Source organism: Mastomys coucha, unplaced genomic scaffold (assembly GCF_008632895.1).
Source record: "Mastomys coucha isolate ucsf_1 unplaced genomic scaffold, UCSF_Mcou_1 pScaffold21, whole genome shotgun sequence".
NCBI classification, from domain to species: Eukaryota; Metazoa; Chordata; class Mammalia; order Rodentia; family Muridae; genus Mastomys; species Mastomys coucha.
Genome location: NW_022196904.1, coordinates 56,186,761 through 56,208,897, shown reverse-complemented (window position 1 = coordinate 56,208,897; position 22,137 = coordinate 56,186,761). Strand labels below are relative to the sequence as shown.

The following is a 22,137-nucleotide window of genomic DNA, read 5'->3' as shown; positions in this document are numbered from 1 at the left end:
TATAACACAGGACTCTAGGGTCTGCAGACAGCAGCTCCAGCCACTTGTTACCTGTTTGTCTTGGAGTTCCCCAGGCTGAAGTGGACACAGTTCAAGCACTGGTCTGCATTGGGACCATCGCAGCCTTTGTCACCACACTCGGGATGGCACACACCTTAAAGACACAAGCACTTCTTTTCACCCAGAGAGATGCTTTCTCCATCCAATCCAGCCCCATGGGTCCTTTTGCCAGGTTACCACAACCCCTAGGTGTGGGCAACTTCCTTCAAGAGTGGTGTCTTGTAGAGACTAACACACCAGAGACCTACTCACGGCATGTGGTCCCCAGCTGGGGCCTGAGTCTAGCTGTCCTGACCCTTTAGGGAAGAAAGGCATGAGAGCGAGTGATATTTAGCCATTGGAAGTAGTGAGAGAGGAAGGCTAGCGAGAAGATGGGAACTGAGATCCTAGTATGAGGCATTAGAGCCATCACGATGGGACCAGTCACCTAGTTATATGCACTGTGAAAAAGAAAGCAATGCAGTTGGGTGTTCAGGTTGTGACTGCAGCATGGATTTTGCCAGAAGAGGGCGGAGGAGTCATCTATTTCCGCACCCGGTGTGCCCAGGTTACACAGAATGTAAGGGGACAGGGACAGTTGGGAACAGGGCACTGGATGACTGACACTCATGGCAACTGTGGGCTGAGCTCTTTCCTGCAGCCTTTCCCCCCTGGCTTCCTTCACTCTAGCTGCCAGCAGTAAGCCATCACCATGTCTTCCCGCATGCCTCCTCAGGTGACTTCAATTCTAACTTCGGGTTCCGTGTTGGTGGGAAAGCCATCTAGAAGTGCAGAGAGCTCTACAGAATCCAGAAAACTGCCACCTTCTAGGTCCTTCCCCAGGGCCCTACAGGGATGATCCTCCTCAGCTGCAGAGGGCATGGCTACAGGTTCTGCTTCTCAGTGCTGAAGGCAGCCTGAGGCGACTCTGCCTACGCCACGGTTTGCTATGCACACAGAGGGAAAGCATCCCTGGAGGAGGCACTGGGAAGGCTTCTGAGAGGGTAGAAGGGAAAAGCCTTCTGCTAAGCTTGTGTTGGTTGGAGACAGGATTGAGTCCAGAAAAGAAGTGGAGTTGACAAGCTAGCCACTGCATTTCATGCAGAACATGAATACAAAAGCCCCCATTCTCCCAGCCCACAGTGGGCTTTCCTGAGGAGCACAAAGGCCTCTTCATTCCCCCTCCCTGTCTGGAGGCCCTCCAGGTGTTAGACTTTGCTCCCCTGCCTAAGGTTCATCTTTGTCGATATCTCCCAGTCTGCACTGTGGATCTCCACTTGCCTCAGTTTCCACTGTGAACCTCGGCAGAGCTGAGGTCTCTCCAGGATGTTCTAGATGGCCTTTTCAAGTAGCTGCTGGCTTATTCTGTGTTCTAGGTAGACATGCCTGTCACTTTCAAAATTCAGCACCTGAGCCACATCCTAACCCTGTCTTCCAAGACTGTTTATTATTTTGGAGCTTCTTGTCGGCCTCACCCTAAAGGGAGCTATGGGGAAACATCAACTCCTCATTCCATTGCACTACAATGTTGGCCACCTCCCTTCTCCCATACACAAGGCATGGTGGCATTCTGCTGTGGTCCTGTGACCAATCACTTAAGGACTTGCCCTTTGCCTTCTGCAGAACTTTCTCTATACAACCCAGGAGGCAGTAGGTAACAGTGCAACCAGCCTGGTGGAAAGGAAGACACTTTAAAGAGTCATGTCTCTCTGACTGTGAGACCATTGAGATGACAGACTCCAGAGAAATGAGACATCCCTTGGAATCTCGTGCTGGGAAAGGAAACATTCAGCTAAAGGAGGAGCTTGTCACCACAGAGAGGTTTATACCTTGTCAGACCACCTTACGGTATAGGACTGAAACCCACACAATGATGGGACAATGGTGTGTGGAACCACAACTAGTCCCAAGATTGCTTAGATGTGCCCTCGATCTATATTTTAATCTCACTTCAGAACTGTGAACATAGACTTGGGGTGGGCTGTGGGGTCAGAGGATGTCCACTCTCCTTTTTCTAATGCAGCCACAGTGAATAAATCTCCCTTTCCTGATTTTTAATATTCATTTGATTGTTTTAATTGGCTTCTTAAGGATGGGTGGCCAAACTCAGTTTTTTAGAGTACAGACTATGCCCCCTAAGTTCAGTAACAATTACCTCTACCTTAGAAACATTAAGCATGTTGGGGGGACAGGCACATGAGTCCCATTTCCTCACAGACAGAATGGAGTCTAGATTGTTCAATGCAAGTACCTAGGATGTATCTGTGTGGAGCGGATGTGAGGTGAATATCTGCCGGTGGCTGAAATGTCACAGTTTAGATGGAGGAAAGGTGGAGCAAGGGCACAGGTCTTCACCATCTGCTGGCAAATGTCCTAGCAAGTCCCTAAACAGAGATGGCCTTCAGGAGGACCTGGACTGGGCCTCCCCCAGCACTGGTCAACAGGATGCTGATGTCACTTGTCACCTCTGCCTGCCCCTGCCTCTCAGGCCTTCCCATAGTGGGAAGTTTCATGAGGCATCTCTGAAAGAGATGGCTGAGTCCACATGACAGCCAGGGCAGCAGAATTCTGATACAGCATCAAGGCCATGGGCAGCAGCCAGCCCTCAGTTGGAGAGGCTGGGATATGACGTTGTCCAGCCAAGAGCAGCTATCAAGTTCATAAACCAACCAATCAACCAGCATGTGGCTTTCTGGGTGGTTTTAAAAGCCAAATATCAAACTTCATCTTACCCATGAAACACGCTGAATCAGATCCACCTGGCTAGCTGGCCAGCTATCTTACCCCAGTTACTCCTTTCCTCCCCGGAATGCTGGTGTCCAGCTGTAACTCATTCTCTCTGTGAGCATCTGTTTTTGTCACAATCTGTAATTATGTCTGCTTTGCATCTCTCCTCAATTAACTGAAAGTGACTCCGAGCCCTGGCTTCCGGAGTCAGTGTGCTATGCAGCACATGGAGCAGAGGACCCAGCAAAAGGAGTGTTTGAATGTTCTGAACAGCTTGGCTAACAGCAGATCACAACCCCATGGGGTTAACCAATTTGAAAAGCCAATTTCCTGTCCTTTGTGGGACAAGTCCAGGGTTGAAAAAAAGAAACCAAATCAATGAATCAGGAAAGCAACTTGGTGTCCTACTCCTGTCTCCCCCTCTCATCCCCTCTCTCTCTCTCTCTTCTCCTTTCTTTCCAAGACTAGAAACTGAGTCTAGGGCTGCACAAACCCCATGTGCTTTACTGCTGAGCAATACTGCCTGCACGCACGGTTCTTGAGACAGAAACTCTGCAAGTTGCCCAGGCTGCCTTTGAACTCAGTCTGCAGCCTGGTCAGCCTTAAGCTTACCTCATGTGACTCCCCAACCCAAGTTCCTGGGTTACACGCATGTCCCATGAGGTTCACTCATTTTCCTTGCTCAATGGCTGCTTCTTTTCCCAACCCAGGCTCCCCTTCATTCCAATACATCTGGTCACATGCTTGTAGAACTCCACCCTATATCCTGCCTTCATCCTTTCTGGGCTCAGGTCTACTAGCTGCCTAGGAACACCCTACCTGGGGTGTCTTATTTACCTACTATGGGTGTAGACTTCAGAGCAGATCTGCTGAACCTTGTCTCTCAGGTGGGGCCAGCCAAGGGTCTGCTCTTCAATCAAGTATTCTGATGTGTCTGGTGGTGACCACCAGATGGCTCTGTCACTGTAGGCTGGCCCTCACTCCAAGCTGTTCATTCCTAGTACCCTCCTCCTAGATTCTCTGTGCTTCATCTTGCCTGATAAGGCTGCTATCCTCACTCCTGGTTAGCCTTCTGGTTCCCAGTCCTCTTGTTCTCTGGTCCTCCACCCTATTTGCTCATATTCGACTTTACCCCAGACTCCAGTGCAACCTCAGTCTCCCACTTACCTCACCTGGAGACTAGTCCTGCTGCCCGGCTCTGGCCAGGGGCCTGGTCTAGCTTGGAGTTGGCCCTCTATGTTAATGAGCTGGAATCTGGTTCTCAGTGGGCCAGTGCTGAGGTTGTGGAACCCCGTAGTGTGACAGTTAGTTTTGATTGCCCAATGAAGGGCCTGGGGGATGCTTAGGAGATAACTTCCTACACCACTGTGTGTGTCTGTGAGGATGCTTCCAGAGAGGGCTGAACCAGTGATGCCTCTGACCTAGTCAAGGTTCAGCCACTGATGGATTCAAAATGTTGGCAGATTTGGGGGGGGGTGGTAGTAGAACTATGGAAGGTAGGGCCTCCCTGGGGCATTGGCTTCTTCTTGTCTGTCTTCTCTTTCCTGTTTGCCATCAGTAAGTATCTCCATCCTGCCAACCTTCTCCAGCATGATGTTTTACCCCACTCCTCAGAGCCATGGGGCTAAGCAAACATGGACCAGAGCCTCTGAGGCAATGAGCCAAAATAAATTGTTCCTCCTTTTAATGGTTTCTTTTAAGTATTTATGCCAGTGACGAAAACCCCAGGGGTGCGTAGTGTAATGTAGTAAGAACACTTTGGATGTTGCCCTCAGAAGGGGTTAATGCTAACTTATGGCACTTATAGTTCAGCAAGGGCAGGTTGTTCTAAAGAATGGCCTTGCCACCCACTTGGCCCTTATACATCACCCATGGTTTTCCTGAGTCTCTACTCTCTTGTGAAGTAGCCAAAACTATTTCCTTGGAGATGGACAGGTAGGCTGCATTTCCAGTCCTCTAAATTGTGAGTTAAATAAATCTTTTTTTCTGTATAAGCCAGTCAGCTTTGGGGATTTTGTTATAGCAATAGAAAACAGAATGCTGCAATGCTGGGCACTCTCTGCAGAAGCCCCATTTTCCTGTGGTGGACAATCTTATTAGCTGCTATTTGGGGTCCTTGTTATTTACAAACATTCCCTCCCCTGTCCTCTTTCACCTCCTCTATTTCTTGTCCTAGGGAGTGTTGGCCCTCTTCTCCTTCTATCTGTCTCTTGCCTCTTCCTGCTGGCTCCTGGGACCACTGCTCCATTGGACTGTCTCTGTCTTTCTTAATATGGCAACTACTCTCTCTTGTCTATAGGGTCCAGGTGAAGCCAATGATAGCCATGGTATCACCACAAATGTACAGTTTATCAATGATCAGCTTTCCATGTTCTGAAAGCCACAGCCTGTGCCCCCTTGCCCTTTCTTGGGACTCTAAAGAAGTTGGATGTTCCTCATTCCTCTTGCTTGGCCACTCATGCCATGGCACCCTTTGTCACTCTGGCCTGCCTCTGTGACTGGGTCTCCCTTCCAGTTTCCCCCTAGATTTCAGGAACCTTTCCCAAGAGCCAGAAACACATCTTATTCCCATGGAAACCTCTTCCTTCATCCAGGCCGTGCTAGGTAGGGACCATGTACTCTGAGAGAACAGCATAAGGGTGAGATGCCAGTGTGCATGGCTGGAGTCAGTAGCAGGTTTAAGGGGAAAAAAATCAGCTCTTTATTAATAATTACTGAATCTTGCCATGGTTTATAAATCACAAGAGAAAACAGCAGATTAGCCCATACATAATTCAATGTTTCGTTTTAAAGGAATGGCAGAAAAAATTTAAAATGGAATCGACCAGGGTTTATGCTTGATTTGTATTGGTGAAAGTTTCCATCTAGTTATCCATATTTTGAGATATTACCCATCATTTGTCAAGTAGCTAGGACATTTAGCTAAGAAAAATATGCCCAACCAGAAACATCCAGTGCCATATAATTGCTGTGGGATGACCCAGAGGAAAATGAGCTTCTTCAAGCTCAAATAACATCTGCACTCTGCCCAGAGACTGGAGGTATCCAAAGACATCTTGGGGTTACTGTGGCTCTTAGCTACCTTTCGAACAACGAGCCATTGGTCTAGAGACTGAGGCCACCGTGCCAATGGGATAGCTGTAGAAGCCTCCACACCAGAAGTCTTTACATGCTGGGAGCTTTTGAAGATGTTTTTGCATAGCATTAGTCCGTACTGATTCACCTCTTGACAATCTCTCCTGGGTACCAGGAGAGTAGTCCTGGAGAGTGATCACTTCTCAATCACCAGCTCTTTTTTGGAGACAAGCTCATGGAATCCAAGCTTCCTTTTCATTCCTGGTTGCTCAAAATGGATGGACTTGAGAAAGTCCATATTGAGTCTTATGATGAGGAACTCTGAAAAAAGGGGGCAACTCTGGAGCTAAGCTAATTAACCCAGGGCAAGCCCCAGTTCTGGTTGGGCATATTGGAAGGAGCTCAGTGGCCCAACCTGAAAGGTCAAAGAGTACTTACTGGTTTGAAGTATACTTACTGGTCTGTAAAGTATTAGGAGAGCCTTGGATGGAAGGAGCTGTGTGAGTGCAAATTACTGTCATTATTACAACTTCCAGGCAAGGCAAGACTTAAAACCAAAACCCCACCTTTTGCTTGAAAGGGCCCCATTTGTGAGAGCTACAGTGGAAAGTGAAGTCGGGAGGCTACCCATCCCCTCTCATTCAGGCTTATTACCTGTGTACTCTTCCTCGTCTTCTAGAGTCTCTGCCTGGGGTGGTGGTCCAGCAACCTTAGGAGGCTCCTGCTCCGGGACTGAGAGCTCCAGCATCCGTGAGCGAGACTGATGGGAGCTGAAGGTGCGGTATGGGTGCTCTGCGGTGCCATATAAAATGAGACTCCATTCTTTCAACTTTCCTGGAAGGCACCAAAACCATCGTTATCCCCCAAAGCTCAGGATACATCTGCAGACCTTGGATCCCGTGCAGCAGCCTCTGTCACTCAGAAGAGAGTCAGATGCTGCCTACCTTCAGCCCCATACAGTGGGCTCTCTGTTGTTACATCATTCCCCACCCACCTGTTGATCCGGTGTGACGGTTACTCTTGGTTGTCAACTTGATTACACCTGGAATGAACTAAAACCCATGTGGCTGGGTATACCTGTGAAGGATCTTTTCTAGATTAAATCATTTTAAGTGTCCCTACCACTTCCGACCTACTTTTTATCTCAATCTTTTGAGGTAATAAAATACAACTTTTAATCCAGATCTTTTGAGCTGGGAAGATCCACCTTTAATCCGGGTCACACTTTCTGCTGACAGCCTGTATAGAGGACATGAAGGAAGGAAGCTTGCTCTTTTTCTCTGCTCGCTCTTTGTGGCAAGCCCATTCCATCACTAGCATTAGAGCCTAGTTCTTCAAGATTCTGGTGTATACAGAAGACCAGCTGAGACATCTAGCCTTGTGGACTGAACATCTACTGGATTCTTGGATCTTCCATTATTGGACTAGGTGAACCACAGCCTATAGATCATTTTTAATAAATCCCATATATATGGGATATAAATAAATATATGGGATATGTTTATCCCATACATACACACTCATTCTATAACTTCTGTTCCTCTAGAGAATCTTGACTAATTCAGATTTTGGTACCAGAAGTGGTTCTAGAGCAACAGAAGAATAAGGATAAATTTAAGTATCTGGAAATAGGTTTTCAAATTTGCCAATATCTACAGCTACTGAAGCCTCTCCAGTTACTAAAACTTCTCCTAGAATCTCAGAGTGTACTGAAAGCCCATGGTATGAACTAGTTTGCAAACGTAAGGAGGCAAATACATCTGATTACTGACTAATTGGACCTTGAAAGATCTAGACGGAAATGGGTTTTTCCACTCCAAATGATGATAACAACAACAACAACAACCTCTCATAAGTGTGCCAAGCCACATGGGTTATAGTTAATTCCAGATATTCCAGATGTAGTCAAGGTGACAACCAAGAATAGCCACCACAAGTCCACTCCTTGTCAACTTTACACAATCATATCTGTTTATGTCATGATTAATTTCCAAATGAAAACAATAACCATATCATAACTATACCTAACATGATATAATGATCCCTCGTATAACCACAAATGCATTATACATTTTAGGATAGGTAGCAATGTCCTGGGAGGGGCATTCTTATATTATCTCAAACTTAAATATGATAGCCACTGATATTCTCTAAATTGATAATATATTATATGATAGCTTGAGGAAAGAAAACACAAATATCTGTACAAATACATTTTTTACAAAATATGAGGAACATTCATATCAGTTATATTCCCTGTTTCTGCAACTGGTCATGTGGCCTTAGCTGGTATGTATTGCTACCTTCCTCTATTACCCGCTCTGTATTTCCTCCACTCTTGGCAGATCTTGACTCTTTTCCTTCATTCCTCAAGTTCTTTGCCCTTTGGCATCCTGTCTTAGGTTGTTGCAGTTTCCTATTGACTTTAATCACAGGACCTGTGGGTTCAGATCCCAACCCTTTCACAGGGATTGCCTAAGACCATTGGAAAGCACAGATATTTACATTATGATTCACAGCAGTATTAAAAGTACAGTAATGAAGTAGCAAAGAAAATAATTTTATGGTTGGGGGGCGGTCACTAGGATACGAGGAACTGTATTAAAGGGTTTCAGCATTAGGAAGGTTGAGAACTGCCGCAAAGGATCTCTGGCACTCCAGACATAATCATTCTTTCTTCTATTGTAGAGAAGCAATCCAGTTTCCTCTTAGTAACCTGAGTCAATCACCCCTCCTAACACTGTTACTCCTTTTTTAGCCTGCTGGCTCAGGGCACCAGAAGACCAAAATGGCCGGGGGCACATCCAAGCTTCCAGTACAATGAATGGAATGTTTGCTGTGTCTCCTGGCAGGAGCACTCCCCACTTTGGAACCAAAACTTCTAGGCCAGCAGAACTGAAGACAGAAGGAACAGGAAGGAATTTTTTTCCTAGTAGGTCACTAAAGGTGATAGTGAGTGAGTGGAACCATTTTCCTTTCTACACCTTGATTTCTGGACCTGTGGGTCCCAGCTGTGGGAGAAACTGTACCATATATTGGACATCAATTCAAAGCATATACATAATTGATGCTGTAACTGTGTCTTCAGTAGGCCATTCTATCTTTCTATCAGGCAAGCTGCTTCAGGATGGTGGGGAACATAGTAAGACAAGTGGATTCCATGATCGTGGGCCCACTGTCGCACTTTCCAGAAGTAATAGCGTGTGGAATACCATGAGGGTAAAGAAGGCATTCTGTAAGTCCATGATGGTGGTTTTGGTGGTATTTCAAGCAGGAAAGGCAAAGCCATGAGCAGAATTATTCCAGGAAGGATAAAGTGTTATCCTTTCCACAGAGAAAGTGGTCCAATGTAGTCAACTTGCTACCAGGTCACTGGCTAGTCACCCTGGGGGAATGGTGCCATGTCTAGGGCTCAGTGTTGCTATATGCTGTTGGCAGATCTGGCACTCAGCAGCAGCTGTGGCCAGTTCAGTCTTCATGAGTGGCAGTCCATGTTATTGAGCTCACGCATACCCTCCATCTCTGCCATCTCTTTGTTCATGGGTCCACTGAACAATGACAGGGATGTCTGGAGAAAAAGGCTGATTGTCCACAAAATGGGTCATCCCTACTTGATTCCTGAACTCTTCTTCTAGTCACCTTTAGTCACCTTTTGATGAGCATTTATATGGAATACAAGTATCTCTTCACATCCTTTGCCCATGTCTATCCACATCCTTCTTCTCTAGATATCTTTCTCACCAATCTTCTAATCATGCTAGTTCCAAGTCCCTGACTATCTAGCTGAATGATTTGCTATAGCCCATGAAATCAGTGAACAATCTCATATCTGGCCATGTCCCTTCCAAACAAAATATATGGCCAATGTTCTGCCCACTGGGAAGATTTCCCATTACTTATGTCTTTTAGAGTTGTCTCAGAGAGGCACTGTAATGATGCAGCTATCCACTTCTGGGTGGTGCCTGCATCATATACAGAACCAGCAGCAAATGAGGCCCTAGTCTTCTCTTCCTCAGTCAGCTGATCATAAGGAACACCCCATGAGCTATAGGTGCCCGCTTGGCAGCAGATGGCATTGTAATGGGAGTAGAAACTACTGCTATTCAGTCATCTTTTTCGTGAAACTTGCTTGTGCCCTCCAGACATACTCAAAGACAATCACATATATACCATTTCCATTGATAACTGGTTGCTGCTGTGCCCACCCCACTTAAACTTGGTGAGTGCAATAACACCCAGTTCATGATGGGCAGCTTAGGTCGCATGGTAACTTGGTGGTCCATTATCAAGCATTCAGTTTCCATCAAGGCCCAATAGCAGGCCAAGACCTGTCTCTCGAATAGAGAATAGTAGTCTGCAGATGATGGTAGAACCTTGCTCCAAAATCCCAAAGATCTTTCTCTTCTGTGATCCACCTGTAAGGTCCTGCTAAAGGCTCCAAACAGCATCTCTATCTGCCACCCACACCTCAAGTACCATAGAGTCTGCTGGGTCATATGGTCTAAGTGTTAGTGCAGCCTGCACAGTAGCTAGAATGTGTTGAAGAGCTTTCTCCTATAACAGGCCCTACACAAAGCTAGCAGTTTTCCAAGTCACTTGGTATATATGCTGGAGTAACATACCAAAGTGAGGAATGTGCTGTTTCTAGAATCCAAATAGGTCAACTAAATGTTGAGCTTCTTTCTTGGTAGGAGGGGCCAGGTGCAATAACTTATCCTTTACTTTAGACGGAGTATCGCTGCATGCCCCATACCACTTGACTCCTAAGAATCTCACTAAGGTAGTAAGCCCTTGAATTTAGGTTGGATTTATTTTCCATCTACTGAAGTGCATATGTGTTATCAAGGAGTCTGAAGTGGTTGCTACTTCCATCTCACTTGGTCCAAGTAGTATAAAGTCATCAGCATAGTGAACCAATGTGATACTTCGTGGAAGAGACAGACAATCAAGATACCTTTGAACTAAGTTATGACACAGGGCCAGGGAGTTAATGTATCCTTGACTTACTGTGAAAGTATACTGCTGGCCTTGACAACAGAAAGCAGATTGCTTCTGGTAGTCTTTCTGGACAAGTACCAAGAAAAATGCATTTGCTCTATCAATAGCTGCATGGCATGTACCAGGAGATGTGTTCATCTGCTCGGGTAAGGACATCACATCTGGCCCAGCAGCTGCAGTTGGAGTCACTACTTGATGAGGTTTTGACAGTCAAATGTCATTCTCCATAATCCACCTATCTTCTGCACTGGCCAGATAGAGTTAAAAGGAGATATGGGAACCCTATAACTTTCAAGTCCTTGATGGTGGCAGTAATTTCTACAATTCCTCCCTGGATGTGATTTTGTTTTTAATTCACTATTTTCCCTGCCAGAGGCAACTCTAAAGGATTCCATTTAGCCTTTCCAACCAAAACAGCCCTCACTACACAGGTAAGGGAACCCATTTGAGAGTTCTGACAATGTCTAATTATATTTATCCCAATTACACATTCTGGGACTAGGGAACTTGGGGAACCCACTGGACCTACTATGAATCAGACGTCAGCCAAAACTCCATGAATTACCTGACCTCTATAAGTTCCTACTTAAGTGGAGGGCCCCAGTGTTTCTTGAGATCTCCCTGACTCAGTGTTAATTCAGAACCAGTATCCAATACCCCAGAAAGTCTGATTGTTTCCTTTTTCCTAGTGTTCCATTGTAAAAGGCCTTAGGTTCCTTTGGGGAAGGACTGGAGAAAAGCTAACAGTAAAACTCTTGGGAATTTTACAAAGGTCCATAGGAGAAACTGGCTGTTCCTTTATTCAAGGTGTTCTAGGTCTGCAAACTAGCTCAAGTCTGGAAGTTGGTTCATAGGCCAAGATTCCCCTTTGCCATGATCCAATGTAGCCTTTCTTTCTCATTTGTTTGAGAATTTTTCCATTTATACAGATCAAACAAAAATTCAGTAGGTTTATCTGTTTCATTCCTGGAAATGCCATGATTGATTAGCCAAAACCATAGGCCCACACAAGTCTTGCCATCATAAAAATCACTTTGCCTGTGCTGAGCATTATGGGTCAGGCCATCGTGGACATTACTGTCCTGCTCATTACAATAACTACAATCACTTTGTCTTTGGTGATCCAGTGTTGTCACCTGGCCCCTCCTACCTCAGGACCCAATTAAACCCACTGCATTTAACTCATTCAACTGGAGCAGCAGTGTCTCAAACCCTAAGGTCTGACAGAAGGAAAAGATTGAGAACAAAGTTCTTCAAATGTGCTAGTGGCCCTTTTGATTTAGTGAGGGGCATGTCTTCCAGGCTTTCCCATTGGAAGGATTCCCATTGGAGGATTAGGTTTTATACAGTGTACCCACTCCAACATTGCAATTTCCCGAGCTTTGAAATCCCTTCATCAACACTAAGCCAATGGATCTCCAACTCTTTTTCAGTAGGCCACCTTTTGATAATGCTTCAGCTAACCATTCAAACAAACCTTTGACACCTTTTTAATTGACCTTCCATATTCAACCTAGAATCTCCACTCAGTGGGTCCATATCAATAAAGTCAGCCTCATCCAGGTTTTTTTTCCTTCCACCATTATCCCATCTCCTTAAAATCCATCCCCATACATATTCCCCAGACTTCTGCTTGAATCAGCTAGCAAACTCATTAAGCTCTTTAGTAGTATAGCATACCTCCTCATGGACTGCCCTTCCCACCTCCCCATCTAGGAGCCTACTTAGCCATGAGTCTGTTGTAGGTCCAGTGGCAGCTATTGGTGGGGACTGGGAGGCATTAATAATGTCTAATCTGGCATCTTCTTCAGGGAAAGTCATTGTTTAGCAGATGATGAAGGATTGATTTCCTTAGTCAAAGGTGGAATAGGCAGTATTTCAGGGGCTGGAGGTGGAAGTATATCTTCTACTGAGGGTGACGAGACCACTTCTTCAGTAAGATAAGCCCTTTGGAATCTCATGGTTCAAAGTTCTCAGCTTCTCCTAGGTCCTCCCATCCATCTCCATCCCAAGTTACACAGTTCCATTCTTTACCAATCAATGTGCCCTTACTTTAAATGAAGAAACCCTCCAAGGCTGGGACTTGAATTTTTGCTATAATATAGTCAACCTTATAAATGAGGGCCTTGGTTTAATTTTCTACAACTTAAGCTCTGTGGCTGCTGGCGAGAAGATCCTCTTCCAGAGCACACTTAGAAACCTTAAGACTGTGACCATCTGGAGCCAGTACATTTTACCACTGAATTCATTATTGCCCTTCATCATATTCTGAGATGCTAGAAGCTAATTCTACCAGGGAGCTCGTCTTTTCTGTTTTCAGTTGATCCAGAGATGATAGGAACAATCAATCAGCAGCATAATTTTCTTTATTTTTCCACACTGTCAAAAGTTTTATATACCGAGTCACCAAATCTATTGATTCTCATAATTGGTGAGCCTACTTCTTTGGGATTTCTGCATATACTGAAGACCAGCTGAGACATCCAGTCTTGTGGACTGAACAACTATGAGATTCTTAGACCTTCTGTTAGTAGACAGCCTTTGCTGGACTAGCTGGACAACCAACCTGTAAGCCATTCTACTAAATCCCCTTTCTCGATATCTGTTAGATTCTGTTCCTCTGGAGACCCCTGATTAACACACCAGGTGAGCCTATAGCCTGGGTCACATCTCCTTCCAAAAAGCAAGGGTCCCTCTCTCCCTGAGTTGCCTGCATTCCCTGAGCCTGATGGAGGAAGGTTGGTTGATTTGGACTCTGATTTGGACCTAGAGGAACCTTTGGCTTCCTGCCCTATTTCACAGCTGCCTTTGAAGATGCTCTGCCCTCACAAAGTGGCAATAGCTAGCTATTTGAGCTTCTGAGGCAGACTAGGTATGAGACCTAGCAAGAAGCCTTGTCTGTTGGCTTCCCATGGGACACTAGGTTGCACTCAAGGGCCATTCTATTTGGATCCTCTACTCCAAAGCATGAAGGAATCTGGCCTCAGGCCTGTTAGTCTCTGTGATAGCCAGTTCAGTTAATGGGATGGGAGTGGGAGGTGAGAGAGGTCCTGGGGACAAATGCCTGCTGAAGCTGAGGCAGGAAACTATGCTTGAAAAACAGGAAGGTAAGTGGCAAGACTAGGCTCCATCAGAAGGGCATGTAATAGGTATGGGGAAGCCAGGGTAGGATGGTAGGGCACCCAGCTACAATGGGGTTGGTGGGGGCCCTGCTCTATCTTCCTCTTCCAAGTGGAAACATGTAGCTAGGTATGCAAAGTCTGAAGAGAAGTGGGATGCTTAACCTGAGATTCCCAGGTATCTGCTGTGGGTGTGCACATGCATGTGCGATGTTGGATGTGGGAACCCAGGGCCTTGCCTGCACTCACTAAGCAAGCGCTCTAGCACTGAGTCATCACCACACCATCAGGTGGACTCCTGATATCATGAAAGCACACCATAATCCAGGTAACAGACATCTGTGACTGGGTCACCCTTTTAGGGCTTCTTTCCCTAACAGTGTTTCTAGGAATCCCTTTTAGGAGAACCAAGCCCTGTTTAGGAGGGGTAGTGCTGTGCTCATCCTTTGGGGTGTATACAGTTTGACTGTCACTCCCCACCCCAACCCGTTCTGATATCTCTTTGCTACAAAGGCAAGCATCCGTCCCTAGAAACCTGTGCATAGATTGCTCTGCAATGGGGGCAGCTCAGCCAGGACAACTTTAGCTTTTGTTCCAATGGGCCTCTCTCAGGCAGGCTAAATCTCCGCACAGAGGACTCATGTTCACCAATGTGCCTCACATAGCTGTGACCTCCTGGCTTCTAGAAGAGCAGTGGGCAGAGTGATGGCCAGGGCTGGTCTACAACACACCATGCCATTGTGTAGTATCTATTACATGGGTGACTCATTTGTAACTATGTTTTTGTTTTGGCTAGTCCTAAGATTACAGCCCCCAAATTGCCTGCTATCATTTAAATGTATCCCCTCCAAAGTTTAAATGTTGCAAACATAATCCCCTAATTCACAATGATAACATTTGGAGATGCACCTGGGGAGGTGCACTGGGAGTAGATTATCTAATGAGGGTCAGGCCCCATTAGGAGATGTGTAAGGAGAAATGAGCGAGAGTAGAGCTAGCACACTAGCTCTGACTCACCGTGGAATACCCTCCTCTACATTTTGATGCAGCAAAAATGGTTTCACCAGATGCTGGTAACATGCTCTTGCATTTCCTAGATTCTAGAACCATGAACCAACTAAACTGCTAATCACTGTAAATGACTAAGCCTCAAGTATTTTGTCATAGCCACAGAAGGCAGAATCAGGCCTTGCCCCATGTCAGACCCTGCGTTACCTGTGGCTGGCTTGGCCTGGGCAGCATTAGAGGAAATATACAGGCAGCGTCCCTCCACTTGAAGAAGCAGACCTTTTTCTAGTATGTGGACTTCCAAAGAGTCTGGCTCCTTTAGACACATGGTGGCTTAGACCCTCCACACTTCTCACAGGTGCACACTTAACTTTGACATTGAGTGTCTCACACAGCTGCCGGAAGCACAGCCGTGGCAATGACTCTATCCATCCCAAACTCCTTAGGATCAAATTAAAGCTATATTTCAAACCGCAAAGGAGTCTGGGCTCTTTAACTACTGCGTGATGAACGGTGATTACAGAGGGACCGTGGTTACTGAAGGACAGAGCCCAAGGGCTCCGTAAACTATAATTTAGCCAAGAGTTATTTCAGTCCTATAGGATGTCTCCAAAAACACCCACAAAAAGCCAACTCATCAAAATTAGAGTCTTATTTTGGGAGACAGTTTCGGGAGGACAAACAAAAGAAGCTGTTTTGTCCTCAGGATCAATAGAGGAGGAGGAAACAGAGGGAAGCCCTCTCAGGGGCCACCCTGCCGGAGGGGGAGAGAAGGGAGGCTGCCACTCGGGAGTGGAAGGAAGACTTCGTTTTTATTATAGGCCCTTGGATTGATAGTCTTAAAACCATAAAAAACACCCACCATATTTCCTGAGTATGGCTCTTGCCACGCCCCTACCACACCACACCACGCCACGCCACACCATACCACACCACATCCCCTCCCCTGCTTTGTTTGTGTCTGAGGCAGGGTCTCTCACTGAACTCAGAGCTCAATGACTTGGCTAGATCAACTGGCTAGGCAAGCTCCAGGCACCTGCCTGCCACTGCTGTTTCAGATACACCTGCAGCACCCGGCTGTTAGGTGGGTGCTGGGGATCCAAACACAGGCCCTTGTGCTTACACAGTAAGAATTTTTCTGACTGAGTCATCTCTTCAGCACCTTCCACATATTTTACCATAATTCTAGCCCATATGAATACATATACTACCCCACTCCATTAACACCCCTCGTAGCGCCCGCTGTGCCCTGCTATTTCTACTAGCCATACACCATAGGGCCGCTCCCTTGCCGCCTTGTGGAGAGGGACTGTTATTTACTTACATGGTCCCCCTATGGGTGGGCACTTAGGTTGCTTCCCACTGGTCAAATTGCATGTAGTGCTGACCTTGCAACCTATGATGCAGCTTGCATCATACAAGGAGGGAAGCAGAGAGGCAGACGCAGTGTGCATCCTAGCTCTGCTTTCTACCAGCTAGGTAACATTTAGGAGAGCTGCTCCGCCTCTGTCCTTTAGCGTCTGCACCTTCAGAGGACTGAAAACAATAGGGGAACTGCCACCACAGTACTTGACAAGTAAAATCTGATGAAATGTCTTTTTTTTTCATTTTCTTCTTCAGGCAGGGTTTCTCTGTGTAATAGCCCTGGCTGTCCTGGAACTCACTCTGTTACCCAGGCTGGGCTTGAACTCACAGAGATCTGCCTGCCTCTCAAGTGCTGGGATTAAAGGTGTGCACTGCCACACCTGACTGAATATATCACTTTGTATCTTGTTTTAAAGGTAGGGTCTCAGTGGATCTGTCTATGTGGGACTTCTGCATGCTGGGATAACAGATGCACTCCACCATCCTCCGCTCCCCTCATGTCTTTCTAAGTGTACTTGCAGGTGAGGTTCTTGAAAGCGAGATCCAGTATTAAAAGGAGCTTATCCCCTCACAGCCTGAGATTGTCAGTGTAAAAACCCTAATAGGTGAACCTTGCATTACGCTACTGTGAGAAGCTGTGCAGCTTTGCAAGTGATTTAGAGCCAAACACTTTTCCAATCTGGTAAAAACTGCAAGCACTGTACAAGCTCGGAAATTTACCCGAGCCGTTTGCTCAAAACAAACGGTGGGTCTTCAAGGATGCATGTCAAAGCACACTGTGGAAGCCGCATCGGCAGGGAGCCAAGGGGAAAAAGGAGTATTTTGTTCACATCTGCTTTGTAGTTTTGTTCCTTAAATCTGCAAGATATTTATGAGCGCCTGTGAGGGCCCAGAAATATGCTAAGAAATCATGGAGCTGAGAAGCAGGACCACAGGAAGCCAGTGTATGCCCCCGAAGGTATGGTCTGAGCTCCTCAGCCTGTCCTGAGGTTACATGTCAATTTTGAATGTGTTTCTCCCCACCTATCTTGTACTCCGATGCTGTTTTCAGTTTCCTACCATCAGAAGATGTTACCCTCCTGGTTTGAGGCCTGCCTCTCATAGCCACACCTCTCTTCCCATCTCCTGCTACTGGCCACGCCTCCAGCCTGGTTCCAGTTACATTCGGAAGCTCCACCTCCGCAGAGAAAAAAGGAAGTCGCTGATTGGACTGACGTGCTGACGTACTTGGGGGTGTGGTTTTGCCTGACTTATTCTACCTGTTGGTGGGAACAAAGGTATTCATTAAAGGTTCAAGATGGCTGAGTATTGAAGGCTCCTGTCTAATGTTTTAAGGTACCTTCCTTATGAGTAAGTATAACTGTGGCCACTCTGTCTTTTCTCTAACTCTCTCTTGCTGCTGCTCTTCTTTCTAACTCCATATTTCCAGGTAACCCATTGTTTTAACGTTGCTGCTGGACAGTAACAAGAAGACATGAAGACAACTGTTCTAGGAGCTGGAGAGATGGATGGCCCACTGGCAGAGTGCTTGCTGCTCTTGCAGAGGAGCCAAGTCATATGGCTTATATCTGCCTGTATCCAGAGGATCTGTTGTCCTCTTCTGGCCTCCATGTCACCTGTACTCATACGCACAAGTCTATACACATAGACATATAAAACAAAATAAATCCTAAAAAAGGACACTATTCCATACATATAGCAAAAAGTATAGGGCAATTTGAAGATGACTCTCTTTTAAAAAGTTATTTTCTGCTACTTATGAAAGACAGGTTATTAAATATTGAAGCACATTAAAGGGAAAATAAAAGTCGTTTGTAACCACTGTGGCATGGGCTTCTCAGGTTACGCTCTACGCATGTGTATCTCTGTGCATGGTTATTTCTATGCTGTGTCTCGTCTCCTTCCCACTTAGTGCTACGTGATACTTAGTGCTAGTGCTACTGCATTCAGGAGTTATTTATTTACTAGCTCACTGTTTGCAAGGATGTGCTGTTCTTACATGGGTATCAGCTTCAGTATGCGGTAAGTGTCAAATAACTGATGTTCAACATATGTTTTCAGAATGAATAAATTAATAGCTAAAAACATCCTTAAAAAGAAAAAGGTTTATTACATGAATAACCATCTCTCTCTCTCTCTCTCTCTCTCTCTCTCTCTCTCTCTCTCTCTCTCTCTCTCTCTCTCTCTCTCTCTCTCTGTGTGTGTGTGTGTGTGTGTGTTGTATGTGTGAGAGGTAGGCAGCAAGAGTTCAACACTGGGTCCTGTTTCTCAAGAGCCAGCAACCTTGACTTTTTTGAGACAAGCTCTTTCACTGGCCTGGAGCTTGCCAAATTGGCTAAGCACTCACTAGTGAGCCCCAGGGGTTCCCCCTTTTTCCTTTCTCCCTGTTCTGGGATTTCAGGCCTGCATTACTCTGCTTGGTTTTTTTTTTTTTTAAATGTGGTCAGTAAGGATCGAATACAGGTCCTCATGTTTGCACAGGAAGCACTTTATTGACTGAATTATCTTTCCATCCCTGTAACTACTTCTTAACCAAGCCCTTAGCATGAGTTATTTGTCTCATTCCCTGCCCCACATCTTAAAGTAAGCACACTTGCTAGAACAATCACTTGCTACAGGATAGGCAACTTTCTCTCAGTGGATTTTCCCAAGCAGAACCACTGGGTCAGATACTAAGATGTTAATTAAAGTGTTCACCCCACAATGTCAGAAGCTACACATGCCACGCTGGATTCCAAAGCAGCCAGGGGAATGAACAGAGTCACCTGGGAAACCCAGTTCCTGCAATAATCAAACCCTGCATATGTCCCTTCTCCAGTCCCCACTGTTTACTGAGTCAGTCAGGTCACACACAGGGGATTCAGCAAGCACATCAAGCAGAAAGACCTGCTTCCAGGCCCTAGTTTTGGGGGTGAAGAGAGTGTTTTTCCCATTTCAAGTTTAACAAAACAGTCACGTATTACACCCCTCCCCATGTGTGATGATGCAGTTCCCAGAGGGACTCTACATCTATCTCTTCCCTAGAGGCCATACTCTGACTGGGAAGGTGAGATATGAAGATGAAAAAGAGTCAAGAGAAGGCTGACACACCCAGGGCCACTCCATGCCAGCCAGAGCCCATATTCAACAGAATGGCTGTTACAGGCAGTGGTAGGGTTTGGCCCTGCTTTGAGCAAAGGATTTAGCCAGAAGGTATGAGTCCTCAGGGTCTCCAGCAAGCCTGTTCAAGTCCACTGTGACAAAGACTGAACTAGGACCACACAGTTGTTCCCAGAAGGGGCCTCACGAGATTCCCCACTCTGTATGCTTTGGCTGTTTTGATGTCAGATTCATGACATCACAGAAGACAGTCCAATCCACCTTCTTACATGCTGGTGCTGGCACTGGCAGTAGGCTGCCTCCAGGTGCCAACAGTAGATCCTTGGTAATAGTAATTGCCAGAGGCCAAGGATAATCCTTGGATATGCCATTGGAGGCTGCCAGTCAACAGCTTTATCTCCATCCATTATCTTAGGAATGCTTTTCCCAGGATTGAATTAAATTCCCAACAAGCAAACAGGATTATTCCTATTCTCAAAGAAAGAGCCACTATTAAGAGAGGACTGAGGTTGAGCTCACCAGCAGTAAAGAAGCTTTTCTTTGCCCTGATTTCTGAAGTAAACCTTAAAGATCCCCGAGAAAGGAATTTATAACAAGACAACATGGGGCATGGAGGGGGAAAGGTTCTGTTGGATTACGACTATGAGCTAAGAGTTTGAATTCCTAGCTTTTCTTGCCTATACAAGTAGTTATTAACAATTAAGACTCTATTAAATCTCCCACACTCCCAAACTTAACACATGCAGGAAGAAGTACTTTAGTTGAAATACAGTAAAAGAAGAAAGGGCTACATCAAGTATATAAGTTCCAGTTTAATGCTTCAATGAACATTTTTTAATTCTGGGGTCCAGGGAACCAATCACAAAGTTTAAGCACAAAGATTAGGGTAAAAAAGAATGAAAAAGGCTACACACATCTATTTATAACAATACATACACCTGAAGTTTGTATGTGTGTGTCGGGGGCGGGGGCGGGGGCAGGAGGATCATGAATTTGAGGCTAGCCTGGGCTATACATTAGTCAGTCTGTGGTGACCGTGCCTTTAATCCCAGCACTTGGCAGGCAGAGGCAGGTATATCTCTGAGTTTGAGGCCAATCTGGTCTCTAGAAGAGAAGTTCCAGGACAGCCAGGTCCATACAATACCCTGTCTCAAAACAAAAACAAAATAAAAACAAAAACAAAAACAAAACCCAAACCAACCAAAAGAAAAAAAAGCCAAAACTCCACAAGAACACCTGAGAAAGGTCAGTTTTATGATGTGTGAATTATAATTCAAAAAGTCTGTTTTTCAAAAATACTGTGTATATATTACATATACACAGTTGCTATTTATAGCAACGTTTACTCAATAAACATAACACATAGTTTAAAATGTACTTTAAATCTTCATTATACCAAATAAGAGGAAGGAAGGGAAGGGGCACTGAGGGACTGCTGAGGGGAGGGCACATATTGCAACACATGCCCTCCCATACATGCATGCATACAGAGAGAGAGAGAGAGAGAGAGAGAGAGAGAGAGAGAGAGAGAGAGACCAACTGAGACTCCCTCCTGGATTTTGTACTCATTAAATCCCTGAACAATGCTGTTTCAAATGCCAAATGGATCCACAAATTCTAGACTCCAATTATTTGGGTAAGGGATCAGTACAAATATGGCCTGAGAGCCCCAGTACACGCTGGGAACTGCATATAGCCCTGTTCTGTGGAAACACAGTTCTCCCTGTGCCCCAGTGGATGCTGGGAAAGGCAGATAACCCTGTTCCATAGAGGCACAGCTCTCCCTGTGCATTCACATTCACGTTGGATGCCGTCACCATCTGAACTCAGCTTGTGCTGTGGCTATAACTTCCACAAGTAAAGGTTTTCCCTTATCACAGTTCTATGGCTGGAAAAGCCATTCTTACTGCAGAAGCAGCCACCTCCGCAGACCTTTCCTTGCACAGGTAAAGAACCTTCACCTTCACACCTAGAGGAAGTGCATGGCTCCTTTTTGGCACACGTGAATCTCCAGCCTCACTCTGCTTATGCTTCCGGTCCTCTATTAACTAGGTAACAGTTCACTAAACATGGACACTGTATTCAGTGAGTGAGACAGTTAGCTTGATAGCCTAAACCAGTTACTATGTGACTAACGAGAGGGTAGTGTAGTCAGTGTGAATACAGCGGACAAAGGGAAGACTCACAGCTTCACCTGGGTGGAGCAGAACAGAAGTCACTGCCCTGCTGAGGACAACATCCACTTGAAAGCATAGGAACTGCAAGTTTCTGGAATTCTTCATTAAATATTTCCAGTGTATGATCAATTACATGTAACTGAAAGTAATGTGGTTTGAATGAAGAGTGTCCCCCAAAAGCACGTGCATTTGAACACTTGGCCTCCAGCTGGTGGCCTTGTTTGGGTTAGTTACAGAACCTTGCTGGAGTTTGTATGGCATTGGGGGCAGGCTCTGGGGACCATCAGCCTAGCGCCACTTGCTGATTTTGCATTGCTTTGTGTGTGCAGATGTGGTGGCATCAGCCAGCTTCCTGCATATGCCTCCACACTTTCCTTGCCAGTTGCCTCATTTCTCACCAGGATGGACTGTGTCCCTCTGGAACTGTAAGCCAAGATAAAGCCTTTCTTCCTTAAGTTGCTGCTGCCACGGTATTTTATCACAACAATAGAAATGAATATACTGAGGAAAACAAAAACGTTGCTTTGGAG

The 22,137-nt window shown here is 45.7% G+C and overlaps 1 protein-coding gene across 2 annotated transcripts in view; it reads right to left on the bottom strand.

The window, feature by feature from the left end:
* Pcsk6 (proprotein convertase subtilisin/kexin type 6) overlaps positions 1–22,137 on the bottom strand; it is a 190,090-nt gene that overhangs the window by 18,585 nt on the left and 149,368 nt on the right. The window contains exons 14-16 of one of the 2 annotated variants that reach the window (XM_031386912.1): positions 6,496–6,675; positions 6,299–6,337; positions 52–154 (exon numbers count right to left, since the gene is read on the bottom strand). In XM_031386912.1, the coding sequence (XP_031242772.1) occupies positions 52–154; positions 6,299–6,337; positions 6,496–6,675 (322 nt within the window). The remainder of the gene's footprint in view (positions 1–51; positions 155–6,298; positions 6,338–6,495; positions 6,676–22,137) is intronic. The other variant, XM_031386913.1, reaches the window with a different exon arrangement.